The sequence below is a fragment of the Carassius auratus genome, chromosome 5 (genome assembly GCF_003368295.1).
Source record: "Carassius auratus strain Wakin chromosome 5, ASM336829v1, whole genome shotgun sequence".
Taxonomy (NCBI): Eukaryota; Metazoa; Chordata; class Actinopteri; order Cypriniformes; family Cyprinidae; genus Carassius; species Carassius auratus.
Window position 1 is genome coordinate 19,660,271 of NC_039247.1, and position 21,684 is coordinate 19,681,954.

The 21,684-nt window shown below is 36.1% G+C and overlaps 2 protein-coding genes and 1 long non-coding RNA gene across 5 annotated transcripts; 1 reads left to right on the top strand and 2 right to left on the bottom strand.

The window, feature by feature from the left end:
- Positions 1 to 318: 318 nt before the first annotated feature.
- On the bottom strand, positions 319 to 6,359 carry LOC113069306 (uncharacterized). Its single transcript, XR_003279700.1, has 3 exons — positions 6,262 to 6,359; positions 2,115 to 2,298; positions 319 to 395 (listed from the first exon to the last, which is right to left on the bottom strand). It is a non-coding gene; the product is annotated as an uncharacterized LOC113069306 (long non-coding RNA).
- A 3,097-nt stretch (positions 6,360 to 9,456) lies between these two features.
- LOC113079895 (G-protein-signaling modulator 1-like) lies at positions 9,457 to 20,728 on the top strand. Of its 3 annotated transcripts, none has more exons than XM_026252139.1 (3): positions 9,457 to 9,664; positions 19,352 to 19,682; positions 19,804 to 20,728. In XM_026252139.1, exons 2-3 carry the CDS (start codon positions 19,371 to 19,373, stop codon positions 19,987 to 19,989), a joined length of 498 nt encoding a protein of 165 aa, XP_026107924.1. In that variant the 5' UTR covers positions 9,457 to 9,664; positions 19,352 to 19,370; the 3' UTR covers positions 19,990 to 20,728. The 3 variants fall into 3 exon arrangements, with proteins under 3 accessions (XP_026107924.1, XP_026107918.1, XP_026107914.1); XM_026252133.1 differs by lacking the exon at positions 9,457 to 9,664 and adding an exon at positions 17,892 to 18,748; XM_026252129.1 differs by lacking the exon at positions 9,457 to 9,664 and adding an exon at positions 17,934 to 18,748 and having other exon boundaries at positions 19,309 to 19,682.
- On the bottom strand, positions 9,689 to 10,986 carry LOC113079887 (uncharacterized). The gene is made up of 2 exons (XM_026252121.1): positions 10,463 to 10,986; positions 9,689 to 10,323 (listed from the first exon to the last, which is right to left on the bottom strand). Exons 1-2 carry the CDS (start codon positions 10,575 to 10,577, stop codon positions 9,767 to 9,769), a joined length of 672 nt encoding a protein of 223 aa, XP_026107906.1. The 5' UTR covers positions 10,578 to 10,986; the 3' UTR covers positions 9,689 to 9,766.
- Positions 20,729 to 21,684: the final 956 nt, after the last annotated feature.

Here is a 21,684-nt window from a genome sequence, read left to right on the forward strand (position 1 = left end):
TCCACTTTATCTCACCGACTTCCTTCCATTTCTCTCTCTCTAAGGGTAATTACTCGAGTGGTGCATTGTAGCAAGACAGAGAGTAAATGCTGTAGATAACAAGCTCATGATATGCACACCCTTCTGCCATGTCTCCTCCTCTGCTGTGTGTCATACAGGATTTGCCAGTGGTGCACTGCAGTATTTCCTCTTGAGGTGTTACCCTACATAAACGTGATGGCACTGCCTCTGCTTACTGTATATGGGAGCTAAATATCTCAATACTCCTCTGTGTAAGTGTATGATAATAAACGATGGAATAATAGTGATCACACTTGCCTCCCTTCCTCTCTTGGTGCTTTATCTGTGCTTCTAGCATCTGGCTTAATCCCAAGCTGCATAACACCCTCTTCCTCCTGCAAAGCATCAGCATAAAAATCAGTACTGCTAAATGTGGCATCAGAGCATTATGGGTAATTATCACATGGTTTCACTTGTTCAGTTCATAAACATTATTGCAGTGACAACACTGAGAACGGTTGCATTTTGGAATTTGTCAAACTCAACATGAAATCAAAATCCTCATAATTTAGTTTTTTTTTGCTAAGAACATATAATATCAGTTTATTATTATAATTGGTATTATTATTTTGTCTTGTTTTGAAGTGCAAATGTCTATATATCATTAAATCAATACACATTTACTTGAGAACTGGGTTATTATAGTTAAGTAAAACTAATAAACAAACAATAGCATTAAAATATTAATAAAAAAATATGAAAAATATTATATATAAATATAGTGTTGTGAGGGACCCGGTTTCGAATCCACTGTGAGAAACCAATGTGTCCCTGAGCAAGACACAACCCCTAGTTGCTCCAGAGGCGTGCGACCTCTGACATATATAGCAACTGTAAGTCGCTTTGGATAAAAGCGTCAGCTAAATGAATAAATGTAATGTAAATTGACATGACCATAAATACAATAATGGTGGTATTATTAGTTTAAAATGTGTTTTCTGCTTTTTTATTACATATTCAAATATAATTTCCCTTTGATTGCAAAACTGAATTTTCAGTATTACTCCAGTCTTCATATAATTCTTCAGAAATCATACGCCTTTTTTTTTTTGTCCTCAAGAAACATTTCTTATTATTATCAGTGTTGAAAACAGTTGTGCTGCTTAATGCTTTTGTGGAAACCATACTTTTTTTATGATGAATAGAAAGTAATTTTGTTTACCATGTATGTATACCAATCAATTTAATCCGTCGTTGCTAAAAAAAAAAAAAAAAAAAAAAAAAAAAAATTATATATATATATATATATATATATATATATATATATATTTTTTTTTTTTTTTTTTATTCTAATCTTACTGACCTAAACTTACCTGGTCTTATTGGAATCTGTGAATTACTTCCTCCTGCTTCTGCTTGAGTTCAGTCAAAGCAACTTTTGCTTTTTCACGACTGATGAAAATAGATGTTATATGACAATATGGACAGGTTACATGCAATGACTGCAACAATAACAGCAAACTTATATATGACTTAAATATCCCAAAACCAAATATTTGCATGTACTGTATGAATAAGTGGTAAAAAGATAATAATAATAAAAAAAGAAGAAAAAAAAAGAAAAACAATTTGCATCAGTCATAGAATTATGAGAACTACTAGCTATGATGATACAGAGTAAAATGAGGTATTGCTTATCCAGTAATAGGAGGATTACTTAAATTTATTCTTTTACAAACGTCTAATTATTTACTAAAATGTAATCAGTTAATTAATCAAGCCCACATGTGCAATTAAATAAGAGAAAAGGAATAATGCATAATGACTCACGTTTTCTGTACTACCGAATCAAAGGTTGAACATGCTCGACTCGAGACCGGTGGTGCTATGAAATGTGTGATTTACGTATGTGATAATCAGCAGCCTGATGTGATAATAAGGCTCTGCCACTGCTAACACATTACTGCTTTTCTTATACATCCTAGCCTTTTTTTATACCCAGTTTTTCCACTAGATGCATCAGTAATTCGATGATATCCTTTTAAAATGTAACTGTAAATGATTTTTTGGGGATTCTGATCATGTAGCATCATTACAAGTTCTCTGTTACTGACCTCATGCAGTGCTCAACCAGTCAAGCTCAGCCCGAGTCTTCTCCCAGAGCGCTTTCTCTCTGAGCCTGAAGAGGACGCTGTACTGCCGTGCCCTCAGCTCCTCTTCACTCAGGAACTGCTGGCTCTGGGCCAGGGAAAGGTGACTGTGGAGCCGCTGGCTGTACAACTCACTCAGCTCACTCCACTACAAAATGCATTAATAGAGGAAGCAGACATAAATGTGCGTTCAATACTTTGACATACACTTGCCTTGCACGGCCTTTAGTGCACATTTGCAATTTGTGATTCTGCTACAGACAGGAGTCTATCCTGTCGAAAGTACAGTGGTACAGTGATGGTATTGTATAGTTATTTTCTATTTAGTTATATAATAAACATCATTCTAAATAATTACCTAATTCATTTTGCGTGGTACTCCAAGGTTTTTTCGAAGAATACCATGGTATTTTAACAAAGCACGTCATTGCCATGGTAGGGGAAGATGGAGAAAGATGCTCCCCTTAAGAACCATGTGCATTTACTTTAAAATTGCAACATTTTTTGAGGGATGATGATGCATCAGTCATTATGTTATTAATGGAAGTAAATAGAAACACACTGTTTTTTTTTTCCTCTCAGGCGTTATTAATATAAAATACTAAATAAACTCATGTGCTTCATTATATTTAGTTGAATAATATAATATAGGCATGTGAATATAAACATATTTAATAGCCCATATAGTAATTTCAGACTATGAATTCAGATGGAATGATTTCACTCAATTAGCCTATAAGGGTTTTAAAGAATAGCAGAAATGGAATTAATGAATAATAACCCCATATTACATATTCCATTTTGTGTCAATTCTGTTGCCCCTCTTATAGGGTGTCAAATTGATTAATCACATCCAAAATAAAAGTGTTCACATAACACACACACACACCTGTATATATTTAAGAAAGTAATAATAAATTAATAAGAAGAAGAATTTATAAGAAAATAATGTTTTTATATATATGTGTGTATATATGTATAAATATAGACTGCACACACATATATTATTACAAACTTTTATTTTGACTGCAATAAATTTATCGATTTGATATCCCTAAAATAGACAAAAAAAATAATATTCTACTTGTCAATATCACAGATCACTGTTTCTAAAGACAAAAATGGCATCAATTAACCTAAAAAAATATTTAATTGACTTAATGTCACAAATATTGATATTCACATAAAGAGAAAATTTACAGGTGCATCTCAATAAATTAGAATATCGTGAAAAAGATAATTTATTTCAGTAATTCAACTCAAATTGTGAAACTTGTGTATTAAATAAATGCAATGCACACAGACTGAAGTATTTTAAGGACCCATCCACACGGAAATGCTTTTCGCTGTATACATTTTGGGAAAATTAAAACTATTTTTTTTTAAAGGGGGGGTGAAATGCTCATTTTCACTCAATATCCTGTTAATCTTGAGTACCTATAGAGTAGTACTGCATCCTTCATAACTCCAAAAAGTCTTTAGTTTTATTATATTCATAAGAGAAAGATAGTCTGTACCGATTTGTCCCGGAAAAACACGAGCGTCTGGAGGCGTGACGTGTGGGCGGAGCTAAAGAATCACGAGCGCGAGTAGGCTTTTGCGCTGAGAGCGTTTGGAAGCTGTGACATTACCGTGAGGAAAAAACATCATCCAAAACAAACCATGGCTAACAGTCAGATTCAACGTATATTTATGATCCAGAATCAGATCCAGAGGCTGAAATTTAACAAGAACAGCATCAGCAACGACGTCTCTATGTGTTATGTACTGAAACTGTATATATTTGCATAGGGGTTTTCGAAAAGTCCACTTTATGTCGTCTTTTTTTTTTTTTTTTTTAAGCTGTACATGTGGAAAGTGCAGTTTGATGACAACATCGCATGTTGTTTACTTGATGTGATTAAGCGCCGATAGCTAAGTTAACAACACAGAGATATTTGAAGCAGTTTTACTCACCGCCTGCGGTTCCAACACACGATCGTGACCCTTTTTCGTTGGGACTGCATTATCCTTAAGAAATAAATGATGTGTAAATCCGGCGTCAAACTGGGCCTTGTTTGTAAAACAATCATCTTCAAAATGCAGGGAATAAACAAAAACACTTGCACAACTCCGTTGATGCTCTAATAAACTCCATCCACTGGTCCCTTAATGCTGTTTTTTTTTTTTTTTTGGTAATCTGTGCAGGGTTGTCTTGCCCTGGCAACCAAAAACACACTTCTTTTGTGACATTTCGCGACGCTCTCGCTCTAATCAGTGAATGCCTCTGCTCTCAGTGCTCTGCTATACGGGAGCGCGCGCTCTTCCGGCAGAAGTGCGTCAGGACCCATATAAGGAAATTCCGCTCCATCTAACGTCACACAGAGCCAAACTCGAAAAAAAACTTTCCGAAACTTGTGACAAACCGGAAGGAGTATTTTTGGAACAGAAATACTCCTTCAAACGTACAACTTAATTTTTGAAACTTTGTCCATGTTTAGCATGGGAATCCAACTCTTTAACAGTGTAAAAAAACTCAGTATGCATGAAATAGCATTTCACCCCCCCTTAAACAGTGTCATGAGAAATCGAGTACCCCCTCGAAATCGCGGTCACTAACACATCATGACACTGGGTCTCGAGTGAATAAATTTGAAAACGCCGCCTTTGCGTTTTCATGTGGACAGCAAATCTTCTCTACATCACGTAACAGTAACCGCAACAAAAACATGAACACTCACTAAACGATTGTCTTTACAATCTAACATTAACACAGATTAATAAATGTATTGTTCCATGTTCGTTTGTGTACCATGCGTAGGGTTTATGCGCATAGTCCATGTCTTCTCCATTTTTAGTGTTTCACTGTGCCACAATTACAGCACCACATGCTGGTCTGGCATGTATCCTATATCATTTTGTGGTTTGGGTGGACGCGGATATTTCTTGAGATTAGGAAAAAAAAAGATTGGATAGGGAAAGCTCTGGTTTCGTGTGGACGTAGCTTAAGTATTTGGTTATTTTTATTCAGATAATTTTTGCTCACATTTAACAAAAACAACTCTCAACAAATTATATTTTAATAATTTTACATGCCAATCAGCTAATCAATTCAAAACACCTAAGGGTAAGCCACAAACATTCATTGCTAAAGAAGCTGGCTGTTCACAGAGTGCTGTATCCAAGCATGTTAACAGAAAGTTGAGTGGAAGGAAAATGTGTGGAAGAAAAAGATGCACAACCAACCGAAAGAACCACAGCCTAATGAGGATTGTCAAGCAAAATCGATTCAAGAATTTGACTGAACTTCACAAGGAATGGACTGAGGCTGGTGTCAAGGCATCAAGAGCCACCACACATAGATGTGTCAAAGAATTTGGCTACAGTTGTCGTATTCCTCTTGTTAAGCCACTCCTGAACCACATACAACATCAGAGGCATCTTGCCTGGGCTATAAGGAGAAGAAGAAATAGACTGTTGCCCAGTGGTCCAAAGTCCTTTTTTCAGATTATAGCAAGTTTTGTCTTTCATTTGGAAACCAAGGTCCTAGAGTCTGGAGGAAGGGTGGATAAGCTCTTAGCCCAAGTTGCAAGTTTCCACAGTCTGTGATGGTTTGGGTTGCAGTGTTATCTGCTGGTGTTGGTCCATTGTGTTTTTTGAAAACCAGTCACTGCACCTGTTTACCGAGAAATTTTGGAGCACTTCATGCTTCCTTCTGCTGACCAGCTTTCTGAAGATGCCGATTTAATTTTCCAACAGGATTTGGCACCTGCCCACACTGCCAAAAGCACCAAAAGTTGATTAAATGACCATGGTGTTGGTGTGCTTGACTGGCCAGCAAACTCATCAGACCTGAACCCCACAGAGAATCTACGTATGGGCTATTGTCATGTGAGCCAGCCAAAATCATCACAATTAAAAGAACCAAAGACTTAAACTACTTCAGTCTGTGTGGATTGAATTTATTTAATAGACAAGATCACAAATTGAGTTGAATTACTGAAATAAATGAACTTTTCCATGACATTCTAATTTATTGAGATGCACCTGTAGGAGAAGCACATCCATTTGATAAATATGTTGAGATGATATTAAAAACAGTTTCTTAATTTGATGTTATTTAATTGATCACCTTGCTTGTGGTGTCAGTGCTCTCACTGCTGTCACTTTGCTCCTCTTGTCTTTTTTCTTTCTGGTCAATCCATGGTCTGAAATCTGCAGCACGCAGTCCCATATATAAAATAATATATACAGTATTGTTCAAAATAATAGCAGTACAATGTGACTAACCAGAATAATCAAGGTTTTTAGTATATTTTTTATTGCTACGTGGCAAACAAGTTACCAGTAGGTTCAGTAGATTGTCAGAAAACAAACAAGACCCAGCATTCATGATATGCACGCTCTTAAGGCTGTGCAATTGGGCAATTAGTTGAAAGGGGTGTGTTCAAAAAAATAGCAGTGTCTACCTTTGACTGTACAAACTCAAAACTATTTTGTACAAACATTTTTTTTTCTCTGGGATTTAGCAATCCTGTGAATCACTAAACTAATATTTAGTTGTATGACCACAGTTTTTTAAAACTGCTTGACATCTGTGTGGCATGGAGTCAACCAACTTGTGGCACCTCTCAGCTGTTATTCCACTCCATGATTCTTTAACAACATTCCACAATTCATTCACATTTCTTGGTTTTGCTTCAGAAACAGCATTTTTGATATCACCCCACAAGTTCTCAATTGGATTAAGGTCTGGAGATTGGGCTGGCCACTCCATAACATTAATTTTGTTGGTTTGGAACCAAGACTTTGCCCGTTTACTAGTGTGTTTTGGGTCATTGTCTTGTTGAAACAACCATTTCAAGGGCATGTCCTCTTCAGCATAGGGCAACATGACCTCTTCAAGTATTTTAACATATGCAAACTGATCCATGATCCCTGGTATGCGATAAATAGGCCCAACACCATAGTAGGAGAAACATGCCCATATCATGATGCTTGCACCTCCATGCTTCACTGTCTTCACTGTGTACTGTGGCTTGAATTCAGAGTTTGGGGGTCGTCTCACAAACTGCCTGTGGCCCTTGGACCCAAAAAGAACAATATTACTCTCATCAGTCCACAAAATGTTCCTCCATTTCTCTTTAGGCCAGTTGATGTGTTCTTTGGCAAATTGTAACCTCTTCTGCACATGCCTTTTTTTTAACAGAGGGACTTTGCGGGGGATTCTTGAAAATAGATTAGCTTCACACAGACGTCTTCTAACTGTCACAGTACTTACAGGTAACTCCAGACTGTCTTTGATCATCCTGGAGGTGATCATTGGCTGAGGCTTTGCCATTCTGGTTATTCTTCTATCCATTTTGATGGTTGTCTTCCGTTTTCTTCCACGTCTCTCTGGTTTTGCTCTCCATTTTAAGGCATTGGAGATCATATTAGCTGAACAGCCTATCATTTTTTGCACCTCTTTATAGGTTTTCCCCTCTCTAATCAACTTTTTAATCAAAGTACGCTGTTCTTCTGAACAATGTCTTGAACGACCCATTTTCCTCAGCTTTCAAATGCATGTTCAACAAGTGTTGGCTTCATCCTTAAATAGGGGCCACCTGATTCACACCTGTTTCTTCACAAAATTGATGACCTCAGTGATTGAATGCCACACTGCTATTTTTTTGAACACACCCCTTTCAACTAATTCAACTAATTGCCCAATTGCACAGCCTTAAGAGCGTGCATATCATGAATGCTGGGTCTCATTTGTTTTCTGAGAATCTACTGAACCTACTGGTAACTTGTTTGCCACGTAGCAATAAAAAAATATATGAAAAACCTTGATTATTCTGGTTAGTCACATTGTACTGCTATTATTTTGAACAATACTGTACATATATTTAAAAAAATATGATATATTTCATTCAAAGATTTGAAATGCCTAGATGCATAATTGTTTCATATTCTTTAAAAGTAATCAACCCTAGAGCACCCACTTCATCTTTAATCTCTTTTTTTAATGGACACTCATTTTTGTCTGTGCTCTCTCTCTGTATATGTATCCAAAGATATAAAATCAGACAAAGTTTCTCTTGACTCGGCTTCACAGAGGTCCTGTCCAGCAGGTTGTGACTGGCTCAGAGCCCCTTTGTGGTCTGTGATTCGCAGCCAGGCTGACTCTGCCTCATCATGTGTGTATCTAGAGCACTTATTGTCTTCCTGAGAGCCTCTACACTGTGTGTGTGAGTTGCCAGAGTGTTTAGAGCCCAGCTTACATCGGCAGCACACACAGGACTGCCAGCTTCACCCACAGTGCCTGATCCACCTCCTCAGATCTGCTGGTTCAAAGATGGCAGACGTGTTAGGATTCCACGTACTACCAGACTGATTACAGCTGAGAATGAGTGACGCTAGCATGTATAAAATCAAACATACAAATGGTTGCATAACAGTGTTGTTATTGTTACAAATTTGAAATAAAGCCGTAATAAAATGAAATAATGTCTGTCTAAACTACTGGTCAAAGTTTTGAGTAATTACGATTTTTGAAAGAAGTATCTTAAGATCAATGAGTCTGCATTTATTTGAAAAACTAAAATACAGTAAAAACATTAATATTGTGAACTATTATTACAATTACAAACAAAAAAGATTTGTATATATTTTATAATTTAAATTATTCCTGTGGTGGCAAAGCTGAATTTTCAGCAGCCTTTACTCCACAAGTCACAAGATCTTTCAGAAAGTAATCTAATATGCTGATTTACTGCTCAAAAAATAAATAAATAAATAAATAAATAAATAAATAAATAATAATAATAATAATAATAATAATAATAAATTATATATATATATACATATATAATTATTTTCAGGGTTATTCAGTTTATTTAATAAAACATTACAAATGTCTTTACTTTTACTTGAGATCAATAAAATTGATCAATTAATTTTTGTTTTTAAATATTCAACATTTTGAATGACATTGTATCGTGGTTTCCATAAAAGGAAACCATGAAATATTGTTTCTTTTTTTCTTTTCTTTTTTTTTTTACCATTGATAATTATTGAGCATCCTATTCAGCATATAAGAATGATAATGGTCATAAATTGTCAATCAATCTATATTTTTGTCTTGAAAAAAAAATTGCTTTTCTATCTAAAATTAAAGTTAGAGGAATTTCTTCTTTCCATTTCAGTTCATTTTAATTCAGCTTCACTCGCAATTATTTATCCTGTTTGCCATCTTAAAATTCTGTTCAACTGAATTCACTAATAATCCTGTAGTTTTAACTGTTCTCCAAGGACAAATGGGTGTGGTGTTTCAGGTCCAAATTCTGTACATTTGGTCACGTATTGTGTCTATTTCTTTGCTTTAAATACTTGCTGACTCAATACTGCCCTCTTGAGGTTGAGAAAAGGTAGAGTGGGTTCTGCAGTGGACTCGCACTGTCACACTTTGGGACTGTCTAGGAAACACAGACAATTCAGTTGTGTCAGCTACATGAGCACATCTCTTCTCCTCGGAACTGCCTCTCTTCTGTGTAAGTGCACATTTATATCTCATTATTGCAACAACATGAAGATGGTAATGCCTAAGTTTTTCATTTGTCTATGTAAGAACATTTGCATTTTCCAGTCAACATTCATTTACATACCTTGTACTCCTGTTGCTGTTCTCTCTTGGCCCTGTGGAGCACTTGCCTTTGTTTTTTAACTACTTCATGCATATTCCTTTGCTTCCTCTGGTCCTCTTGCTGTACTTCTTTCCTCATTTGCAGCACCTTTCTCCTTCTCTCAACGGCCTGGTGATGCAAATATTCACGCACCTCTTGGATGTTATTTCTAGGTTGCCTGTTTGATTTCGTTTGACCTTCATTTTCTTCACCTGCTACTAGCGGTTTTGTTTTCTTTGTAATGTCATAGTTTTTAGCAAACACTTTAGAGATGGAATTTTGTGAGTAATGATTTCTGTGTGCCAACGGAACTGCTTTGACCAGGTTTGAAGAAGCTGCGCTGCTAAGAAATGTCTTTCCAGATGCTGGATAATATAAGACTTGAGCTTGAGATCTCAAGGGTCTGGGATGCTCCTTAGGTGAATTCTCATCCTTTTTGATTCGGTTTGAACTTAGGTCTCCATTTGTTTGAGCCTTCAAAACAACACATTGTTGAGGAGCCTTCTTGTTTGACCACTTGCTCTGATCTGTAATGAAAATGCGTGCATGAGAAGTGTGCAAATTTAAAAGAATGCAAAGATGCTAAATATGATATAAGCATGCATAAGATGCTGAGTCTGATTCTGTGTGCCCACTCAAACTTAAAACAACTGAATTACAGCCTACCCTTAATGCTGACTCTTTCAGCCTGTGAAACAGCAGTGCAAGGTGAGTTCAAAATTAGTTTCTCAAGCCCTTGGGCATTCCTCGATGTGGATATGTATAGAATGCTCTGCTGCATGGTTAGAAAGGAAAGGGTAAAAAAAGAAGTGCAAAAAAAAAAAAAAAAACGGTACCTTTTGTAGGGATACAATAGCTTGTTACTGACACAGCGCCTTAAAAGGAATACTTCATCCAAAAATGAACATTTGCAGTAATATTCACTCACCCTCAGGCCATCCAAGATGTAAATACAATTTCTTTATCAGAACAGGTTTGCTGAAATTGAGCATTACATCATTTGCTCACCAGTGCGTCCTCTGCAGTGAATGGGTGCCGTCAGAATGAGAGTCAAAACAGCTGATAAAAACATCACAACAATCCACAGGACTCCAGTCCATCGATTAACTTCTTGTGAAGTTCAAATTAAAAGTTAAAATGCCTTAATGATGGAGTGCTTTCTCACAAATACTTATCCAATGATTTCTCTAAATCTGTCCCAATGAAGAAACAAGCTAATCTACATCTTGGATGGTCTTTTTCTTCAGCAAATTTAAAATTTTGGGTGAACTACTGTAATTAAATGGACAATTTTGTACTTTATCTATATAAAAGGTGCATATTAGTACCTTCCCTTGTGAAAAAGAAGAGTGCTTAATTGTATCGAATGTGCACTTGTGTACTTGCAAAAAAAAAAAAAAAAAAAAAAAAACCTTTACTTGTACATACCACTTAAATCATTATGTTTAAATAATTGTCATGCATACTATAAAGCACATGTAAAGTACATTATAATGATTTTAACTGCCTTGTGTTACTTGGAATTACATTTAAAGTTAATTCAATTTTGAATATAATTTCAAATTGTACTTAATTGTAACTGTATACTTTAAACATATTTTAAAGACAATATATTTATGATATTACATTTACAGATGAACAATTAAAACAACTAAACAATTAAAGTGTCTGTATAAATACTCTGAGTTTAAGTGTACATTTTTTTCACAAAGGTTAGTGTAGTAAATCTATACCATTAAGGCACTATTCTGAACCTTTTAGGAGTAAATAAGATACAAAGATGCCCTTTAAAGGAACAAGCTGTTATATCCCTATAAGGTACAGTTTTTGTTCAATTTTCTTCTGAGAGTGTGGTTTTAATGCTTAATTGAATCTTTCTATTCTCTAAGGCAGGACATTTAGTAGGCCAAGGTACCTTGAAAGCTCAGAGATATTTTTATCTTATATTCTGGGTCAGGAAGCATTATATTAAATAGTGTCCTCACAAGTCTCACCTCGGAGATCAGATGTTTGGCCGGAATTGGGTGAAAAACAGCTTCCAGCGTTTTTCCTTACAGTCAACTGAATTACTTCATCTGTACGTGGTGATGCTTTTGCTTCTAGCGGAAGAGATTACATCAGATTACATAGTAACTTCATTTTACAGACTTTCACAGTTATATGTAATCTAACTGACATCTGTTACCTCTATATCTTTTTTTATGTACATGCTCTGTAACTGCATATACCATAAAGTTAAGTGACAATGCAGACCTTTGTTTGTCACCCTGCACATTTTTCTGGTAAGACGTTGCCAGTCTTTCTTCCCAGGCGCTGGAGTTTGAATCTCTCTCCTCATTTTCTGTTGCTGGATCTTCATTCTTAGACTGTTTAAGGCTTTGGATGTAGGTACAATTTTCTTCAAAAGCTCCGCACAAGTTAGTGAGTGTAATTTTGGAGAAAGAGTGTCATCTTGTGGAAACTTTTGGGAATGACTCACAGTCTGCAGAACTTAAGGTGTCTTTGATGCGTTCGTTTTTGATTTGTATGATAAATGCTCTTTGCAAAATCCTTTCTGCACAGATTTATCATGTATATTTAAAGAGTCCAGGAGGAAAGTACTTCCTGAATATGGCACAGCAGATGAGTCACACTCTGACATGCTCCTAAATGGACTGAGAATGAAATTTTAACTTCATACAAAAAAAAATAAAATAAAATAATTAAATTAAATAAAAAAAATAAAAAAATAAATAATAATTCAGGGATAGAAACATTAATCAATGTATACAATTCTAATATTCACCTGTAACAGAATGTTTGTTTCAAGATTTTTGTGTGTGTGTGTGTGTGTGTACTTTGTGTCTTTGCATGCAGTGTTTCTGAAAAACAAAGAAAATGGTTAATTAACATATAATCACAGCATCAGTATGTCCCCATTACAGGAAAAAAAGTTTATTTAAAAATCATAGTATTCATTTAAATTAGACAAATGCCTGTTATTTCCACTTCACGAAATCATATGCATTTTTTCCTGGGTTTTTTTTTTTTTTTTTTTTTTTTTAACGAACCTCATAGATACAGTAGCAAATCCAATGTAGATAGGCTATCATTTAAAATAATCCGAGTCACATTCAAATAGCAAGATAGTTATGTCTAACATTGCCCTAGTGGCTGATTTTATATTTGCCTACTATTAAATACGTGAAATATTAGTTCAGTACAAAGCCCCGAAAATACCCGCTATCATAAACAGAAAAAAGACTAATAGGTTCTATCATCAATTATATTTAACAACATAAAGCCATCCTACCCTTGGATTCGCAGGATCACGGTTACATGTGTCTGCGTCAGTGACTGTGTTTACATCAGAGTTCCTGGTAACAGCTCGATAAAGTCAGAGTTATGGACACAAGTACACAACAACCAAAAGGTTTCTGCCAGACTTATATATACTATATATATATTATTATTTTTTATTTATTTTTTCAAAATTGAGATACATTTCTGTAACGTATTAAAGTTCATTGTCGATCTCCCTTTGTTAAAGTTTGAACACAGAATCCTCGCCATGAGCACATTCTTAGCAGAGATGTAACTTAATCGTATTCCACACATTGTGGCCAACTTTTAATATGTAAAATATAATCAATCATAAACAAAATCCTGTAATTGAAAGTATTTTACTTTTATGTCCAAATTCGCAAATAAGGCAAGTTTGATGAAAACCATTCATTTAAAATATTTATTATCTGGCACTTTTTAGATTTTACTGCACATGATATGCTTTAAAAAGTCTTGAATTGAGTGAAGGAATCCTCAAATCTGCAGTTTAGCTCTAATAACCCTAATCAAATATACCCGAGCATGCTAATCACTGTTTTCAGGATCATTTGAAAATCAAAGGTAGGTGAGTTACAGTTTCTTACAGCTAATTAATTAAGCTTGAGATGACATAAAGCAATTTTTCACTAAAATGCATGATTTGTCTGACAGGATGTAAAACAAAAATACAGAACAGTATACTTTAAAACAGGGGTGCCCAACCCTTGCTCCTGGAGATTGACTGTCCTGCAAGCTCCAGTCCGAATCTTCTTCTTCTTTTAGAGTTTAACTGGCGGTTGGCAGACCAACTTAAAGGGTTAGTTCACCCAATTTGCAAAATTATGTCATTAATAACTTACCCTCATGTTGTTCTAAACCCGTAAGACCTCAATTTATCTTCGGAACACAGTTTAAGATATTTTAGATTTAGTCCGAGATCTCTCAGTCTCTCCATTGAAGCTGTGTGTACGGTCTACTGTCCATGTCCAGAAAGGTAAGAAAAACATCTTCAAAGTAGTCCATGTGACATCAGAGAGTCAGTTAGAGTTTTTTGAAGCATCGAAAATACATTTTGGTCTAAAAACAGCAAAAACTACGACTTTATTCAGCATTGTCTTCTCTTCCGTGTCTGTTGTGAGAGAGTTCAAAACAAAGCGGTTTGTGATATCTGGTTCACGAACGAATCATTCGATGTAACTGGATCTTCTTGAAACCTTTCACCAAATCGAACTGAATTGTTTTAAACGGTTCGCGTCTCCAATACGCATTAATCCACAAATGACTTAAGCTGTTAACTTTTTTAATGTGGCTGACACTCCCTCTAAGTTCAAACAAACCAATATCCTGGAGTAATTCATTTACTCAAACAGTACACTGACTGAACTGCTGTGAAGAGAGAACTGAAGATGAACACCGAGCCGAGCCAGATAACTAACAAAAGAATGACTCGTTCACGAGTCTTGGGTTCGTTACCCCAGTGCGCACCAGGATCCGATGACTGCGTTCACATTGGCGATATTTTTTATTTATTATTTATTTTTTTATGCATACATTCCGCACTAAACTGCCAGTGTGAAAGCCCCCTAAGATACGTCTGATTAGGGGGAACCCAGGTGCACAATTGCAGGTATCCTGGTTGCAGTCATGCTGGGTGCTTCAGCAAACAAGCCCTAACAGCCATTCAACTTTAGCACAGAATCTATTTTCATGGAAAACCAAGTAACTCTGCGTTTCTAATTTTGGATACTTATGCCTTCAAATAGACAGTGTGATGCACTTGTGTTCACAATGTTGTAACATATAGGTGGTGCTTCTCAATAAATTAGAATGTCGTGGAAAAAGTTAATTTATTTCAGTAATTCAACTCAAATAGTGAAACTTGTGTATTAAATAAATTCAATGCACACAGACTGAAATAGTTTAATTCTTTGGTTCTTTTAATTGTGGTGATTTGGCTCACATTTAACAAAAACCCACCAATTCATTATACACTGAGGCTGGAGTCAAGGCATCAAGAGCCACCACACACCGATATGTCAAGGAATCTGGATACAGTTGTCGTATTCCTCTTGTTAAGCAACTTCTGATGCGTCTTACCAGGCCTAAGGAGAAGAAGAACTGGACTGTTGCCCAATGGTCCAAAGTCCTCTTTTCAGATGATGGTAAGTTTTGTATTTCATTTGGAAACCAAGGTCCTAGAGTCTGGAGAAAGGCTGGAGAAGCTCATAGGCCAAGTTGCTTAAAGTCAAGTTAAGTTTCCACAGTCTGTGACGATTTGGGGTGTAATGTCATCTGCTGGAGTTGGTCCATAGTGTTTTTTTTAAATCCAATGTAAAGCACCCGTTTAATAAGAAATTTTGGAGCACTTCATGCTTCCTTCTGCTGACCAGCTTTTTGAAGATGCTGATTTCATTTTCCAGGAGGATTTGGCACCTGCCCACACTACCAAAAGCACCAAAATTTGATTAAATGACCATGGTTTGGTGTGCTTGACTGGCCAGCAAACTCATCAGACCTGAACCCCATAGAAAATATATGGGGTGTTGTCAAGAGGAAAATGAAAAACAAGAAACCAATGCATATGAGCTGAAGACCACTGTCAAAGAAATCTGGGCTTCCAGACTACCTCAGCAGTGTCACAAACTGATCACCTCCATGTCAGGCCAAATTAAGGAAGTAATTTAAGCAAAAGAAGTCCGTACCAAATATTGAGTACATGTACAGTAAATGAACATACTTTCCAGAAGGCGAACAATTCATTTTTATTTTTTATTGGTCTTATGAAATATTCTGATTTGTTGAGATTGTGATTTGGTGGGTTTTTGTTAAATTTGATCCTAAATCATCACAATGAAAAGAACAAAAGGCTTAAACTACTTCAGTCTGTGTGCATTGAATTTATTTAATACACGAGTTTCACAATTTGAGTTGAATTACTGATATAAACGAACTTTTTCACGCTATACAAATTTTTTGAGAAGCACCTGTACATATGCAGTTTCACATATTGTCTTTGAAAAGAGAAAAGTTTGAATCTGTCTATGACGCTTTTGTGTATGAATGGTGACTGATAGCTGAATGGACCGGTATGGCTGAATAGCTTTGTTCACAAAAGCTGATGGATTTTCCTATTTGCCAGAGCACTTAACTAATGGAGGGTTGAAAAGCTTCCTTTTGGCAGTGCATTTAAAAAGACGGGTGATGTTTGCTCTCACTCCAGCGGTGCGTCTAAAGTCCGCTAAGACCTTGTTGGCTTAATAGCGACATGAGGTTTCACAAATATATATTTTATGAGACCCAAACCGCAGTAAGGGCATTTTTTGTGCATGTTGTTTTTTTTTTTTTTTTTTCACATTAATGGATATGACAGTGTCAGTGTATGTTATCAGTGCAGAACACGTGGAGAGAAATACATTCATGCAAATATTGATTTATTGAAATTATTAATTTATTATTTATTTAATGATTACGCTGGATGATAAAATGTTTTAAATCACCAGTAGTCTTAGTTAATTGTGACCGGCTCTGTGACTGGCACTCAGTTTACCCAGGTTTAAGTGAAACTTAGGGTGTAGTATAATGCACAGAGTGACAGACATAACAGATGTTTACATATACTCCACAAGACAAAATAATAACTGAAATTACAAAAATGACCCCATTCAAAAGAATTTTGATACTGTGTGTTATTTCCTGGATGATCCATGACTGTTTTTATATTTTGCGATGGTTGTTCACTAGTCCCTTGTTAGTCCTGAACAGTTCAACTGCCTGCTGTTATTCAGAAAAATATTTCAGCTCCTGCACATTATTTGGTTTTCCTGCATCTTCTGCATGTTTGAAAGCTTTCCAACAATGACTGTATGATTTTGAGATCCACCACACTGAGGGCAACCGAGGGACTCATAGTGTACATAGCGATTACAAAAGGTGGAAATATTTACTGATGCTTAAGAAGTCAAAACAATGCATTAATAGCAGGGGGCTGTAAACTTTTGAACAGGATGATGATGTGTAAATTTTTCTTATTTTGTAAAAGATTATACTTTTTTCTTTCATTTAGTACTGCACTTCAGAAGCTACATAAATATTTAAATGTTTCCCAGAAGACAAAATAAGTACAATGTACCATGATCATCCAATTCCAAAGGTTTACACCCCAGCTCTTAATGCATTGTTACCTTTTTGAGCATCATTACATGTTTTCACGTTATATACTAGTTATGTATGAGTCCCCCAACGAAAGATGGATCTCAAAATCATACAGTCACTGTTGGAAAGGGTTCAAATATGCAGAAAGTGCTGGAAAACCAAAGAACGTGCAGGAGCTGGAGGATTTTTCTGAAGAACAACAGGCAGTTGAACTGTTCAGGACCAACAAGTTTCAACAACTATCACAAAATGTTAAAATGTGGATCATCCAGGAAACGACACCGTATTAAGATTCAAGGGTATTTTGAACGGGGTCATTTTAATAAATTCAGTTATTTTGTCTTGTGGAGAATATTTAAACATCTGTTATGTGAAATAGCTTATTCAGGGCTGTACTAAGTAAAAAAAGATAATTATTTTATTTCAATTATTTACATTTTCCATATTCTTCAGGGGATATGTAAACTTATTAGCGCCACTGTGTGTATACACACACACACACACACATCAATGAACAGCCTGCTACCGCATATGAAATGGTGTGAACTGAAGTAGTGTAGAGCACCGATGAACTGGACCTGTTCTCGTAGCTCCCTGCTGGCTGGCACATGGAGCTGGACTGGAGGGAATCCCAAGAAAGACTGCTCTATTCCCCCTGGGGAATTCTAAATGGAGTGGCATTCATCCATTCATTTCAGACGAAGGGCCCCAGGCAACATTATGTTGCTTTGGTTTATCCCGGAATCATTGGTTATTGCCTCCCACTTATGGTACCTTCCAGGCAACCTTCTCGTGTTTTGTCAACGTGGCTCGGCATCGCTTGAAACAAAGACATGAAAATGACAGACACATCAGTAATCTTGGCCACTGTATCCTGGTATAATTGTGCTCTAGTTTTCCCGACTGTGGATAGAGAGAGGCAACTGATCCCCCCAGGAGGCAATGAATGGAACTCAACATTGCAGGAATGCAAGCCAGTGTGTGTGTGTGTGTGTGTGTGCACTAGACAGTGTGTGTTTTTGTTTGTGTGCACATGTCTGTGTTTGAGTGAACAACGGGAGCGAGATTTGGAAGCCGATTTCTAGTTCCTATAGCAACCATGATGTAAGCAGAGAGGGGCAACAGCGCCCCATTTTTCTCTATCTCTCCCCCCTCACTCTCCCTTTCTCTCCCTCTCCCCCTTGAAAAACAGACAGCCCAGCACACAGGAAACCTGGGTGTGGAAGATAGGAAAGTCATTCTCATTTTTGCTGGAATATAAGGCATTTTTCTTGTATTTCTTTTAATTTTTTAATGTTTTTAAGATTTGAAAGCTGTTTAGTAACATGTACGTTTCAATCTTGGGAGAGAAAGGTCTGCTTGTCATGTCTGCCAAGAAAATCATTTAGTGCCAGAGGCTGTGGCAGTTGGTGTATGGCTGTTCTCAGATGAAGTCCCTGTGGAGAGCGCCTTTGTGAACTTTATTGTTTTTGGATTTTTTTAAAAAAGGATAAAACTGTAAGTCATTTTACATTTTTGTCATATGTTAAATTTGTCATACTTAAATATTCCATTTCTAGTAAAATATCACAAATGTTTTGTGTGATGTTACATATTATATTTATTAAAAGCCATTTTGTTTTATAATGTTTGAAGATGATTTAATGTTATTCCTTTGTGCTACTTCTAATAACACATTTCCAATTTTTATTAAAATTGTTAACTAATTCAAACTGTGCTGGTCTGCAGTTTATGCATCATGGTAACTCTAAAATAAGTTATTATGCCAGATATATTTCACACTTCAAAACTTTTCAGGCTTACAAAAGCAAGTCTGTGTTAAAAAAGTTAAAAAGTTGACGTGTGTTTAAAGATCTGAATATAATTTTTAGTTCATGTTTGCATCATTCTGGGAACAAAAAAGCACTGTCTGTCACATTGGGCACTTACTGAAATTATTGCTGACAGTCTGTTTCAAGTCTTCATGTTTCAACATGTGCTTCAAAATCAAGGATCATAAGTGATTTCATTAATTGTTGCAAGAGTGTTTAATCATCTGCTCTGTATTCTGTTTTAAGGGTAAGTCACCTCTAATGAGGTCTGCCCTTTCACTGTGCTCAGAGACCCCAGAAGCAGCGGCATGGAGAACCGGCGCTGCCAGCACTCTCAGCAGCCCAATGGCCAGGCCCAAGAGGCCTCGTCTGGGCCTCAGTCCTCCATGCCCCAGTCCCCTTTACTGTCTGGAGCCTCCTCCCTCATCTCCCTTACCCAGACAGAGGAGTTCTTTGACCTGATAGCCAGTTCCCAGAGCCGCAGACTGGACGACCAAAGAGCCAGTATAGGGGACCGTCTGGGCATCAGGATAGCACAGAACAATGTGGGACACTTGTGCGAGTCATGTAGTCCACGCGAACCTAGTGACGAGTTTTTCAACATGCTCATAAAGTATCAGGTAACAAAATAGCAACTGAAATTCAATATCATGTGAAGTGTACAAATGTGCCTTAGACTTGCATTCCTCAGAGTTCCTCTGTTTGCTTGTTGTGAACTTTCTCACCTCTGTCCCCCTCCAGTCCTCCAGAATCAATGATCAGAGGTGCTCTTTGCCACCAGCAGCAGACCCAGATGAAGACTTCTTCAGCCTAATTCAGAGAGTGCAATCCAAACGCATGGATGAACAACGGGTTTCTTTTCCTTCTGATGAAAATGATGAAACAGACTTAAATTATAAGTCCAAAACCTCTGAGGGCTCAAGCTAGAGACTTTAACACTTCTGATACGACTTCCACAAATTATTCTGCGAACTCTGACCCTCTGGCTGCACATTTTGCGAGATCTTCTAAGGCTGGGGTTAGGGAGGCGTGATATAGGTTTATTTTAATTATAGGACTATATCATGGTGAATTGTTTTATATTTTTAAAGACAAGTTCCCCTGAGGTGAATCCAAACCCAACAGATGTGGTTCAGAGGAAATGGAAACACTCACCTCTTTGTATGTTCCATCAATTGTTCTTTCACAAAAGTGTTTGTGCAGAGTTTAAGCAAAGCAACACCATGGAAAATGATTAACATGGTGCTTTCTGAGGATAATATTACTAACTACTTTCACACAACACTGTATAGATCAGTGTGACAAACAATGGCAGCACATAATCTCCAAGCACATGCGTGTTCATTTAACTCAAGTGGAAAGTGTGTTTCAGAACACAATGAATATGAATTAAATGATTCCCAACAGATGGGAGCAGCTGTATTTGGCATGACACTGAAGTTACATGGCTCATGGATCAGTTCATTAGGTTGTCTAATTCTGCTGATAAGTAATATAAATACCAATAGTAACATACTTCTTTCAGAAGATTTAAGAAAAGCTGAATCCATCTTCAGCATTAAAAAGTGCATATTGTTAGTCTGTGAAAAGTGATAGACTCATTTTGAGGTGCACTGTTTAACATGATGGTTTATTGTTTCATTGGAATAAAAGTGATGTTTTAGTATGATTGTAGTATGTCATTAATATTATTTTCAGTGGGGCTTATGTTATGATTTTTTTTTTTTATGTTATGGATATGGGATCTCATTAAAACAGTAAAAAAAAAAAAAAAAAAAAAAAAAAGAAAAAAAAAACTTTTAGGGGATAGTTTTTTTTTCTCCTTGTTTTTCGCTCCTAAACTTGTTCCAAGCCTGTGACACAAGATTGTTTCAAACTATTTGAGGTGGGACTATTTTCGTTTAAGACTTGTACAGAGCCACATGACATGCACACACACACACACACACACACACACACACACAAAAAAAGATTTTGAAATTTTTGGTCATGTTTTATTAATTTGTTAATTTTGTTTAATTTAAATTGTTCTTGCGATTTCTTAATTGGTCACATTGTACTAATTCATTCCCCCTGTTTAATTTACTATGCCTAAATTATATCAGTGATTTAACTAAAATGAGGAAACAACGTAGTCTAGTAGATTTTGGCCACAATTTATGTAAAATTAGGGAATGGAGGAAGTCATGAATGATCAGTGTTGGGTTGTATAGAAGTAATCTGGATAACGTAATCATATTCCAAAAAATAAGTACTTGTAATTATATACTACATTGTAAAGTGAAATTTTATTTAAAAAACATTTGTAAATAAAATAAATCCCACTGCTTATATACTTTCAGAAAGTATTTCAGGTTTATGTAAATGCACATGTGATTATTTGCATGGAAAATGGAAAGGCCACACAATTAGTTTGACATTTTAATTAATTATTTTAATATTAGCTTTTTATCACCTCAGAGACCCCAGTTTGGGGGTAAACAATGAAAAATATTTTCTTGAAACTTCGAAATCTTTCTTACAACGGTCAGGATACAATTTCGTGCAATCCAAGTGTTTACATTACTATCTACAATTATATAATTAGTAATCAGTCGCCTAATGAACCATTTATTTATTTGC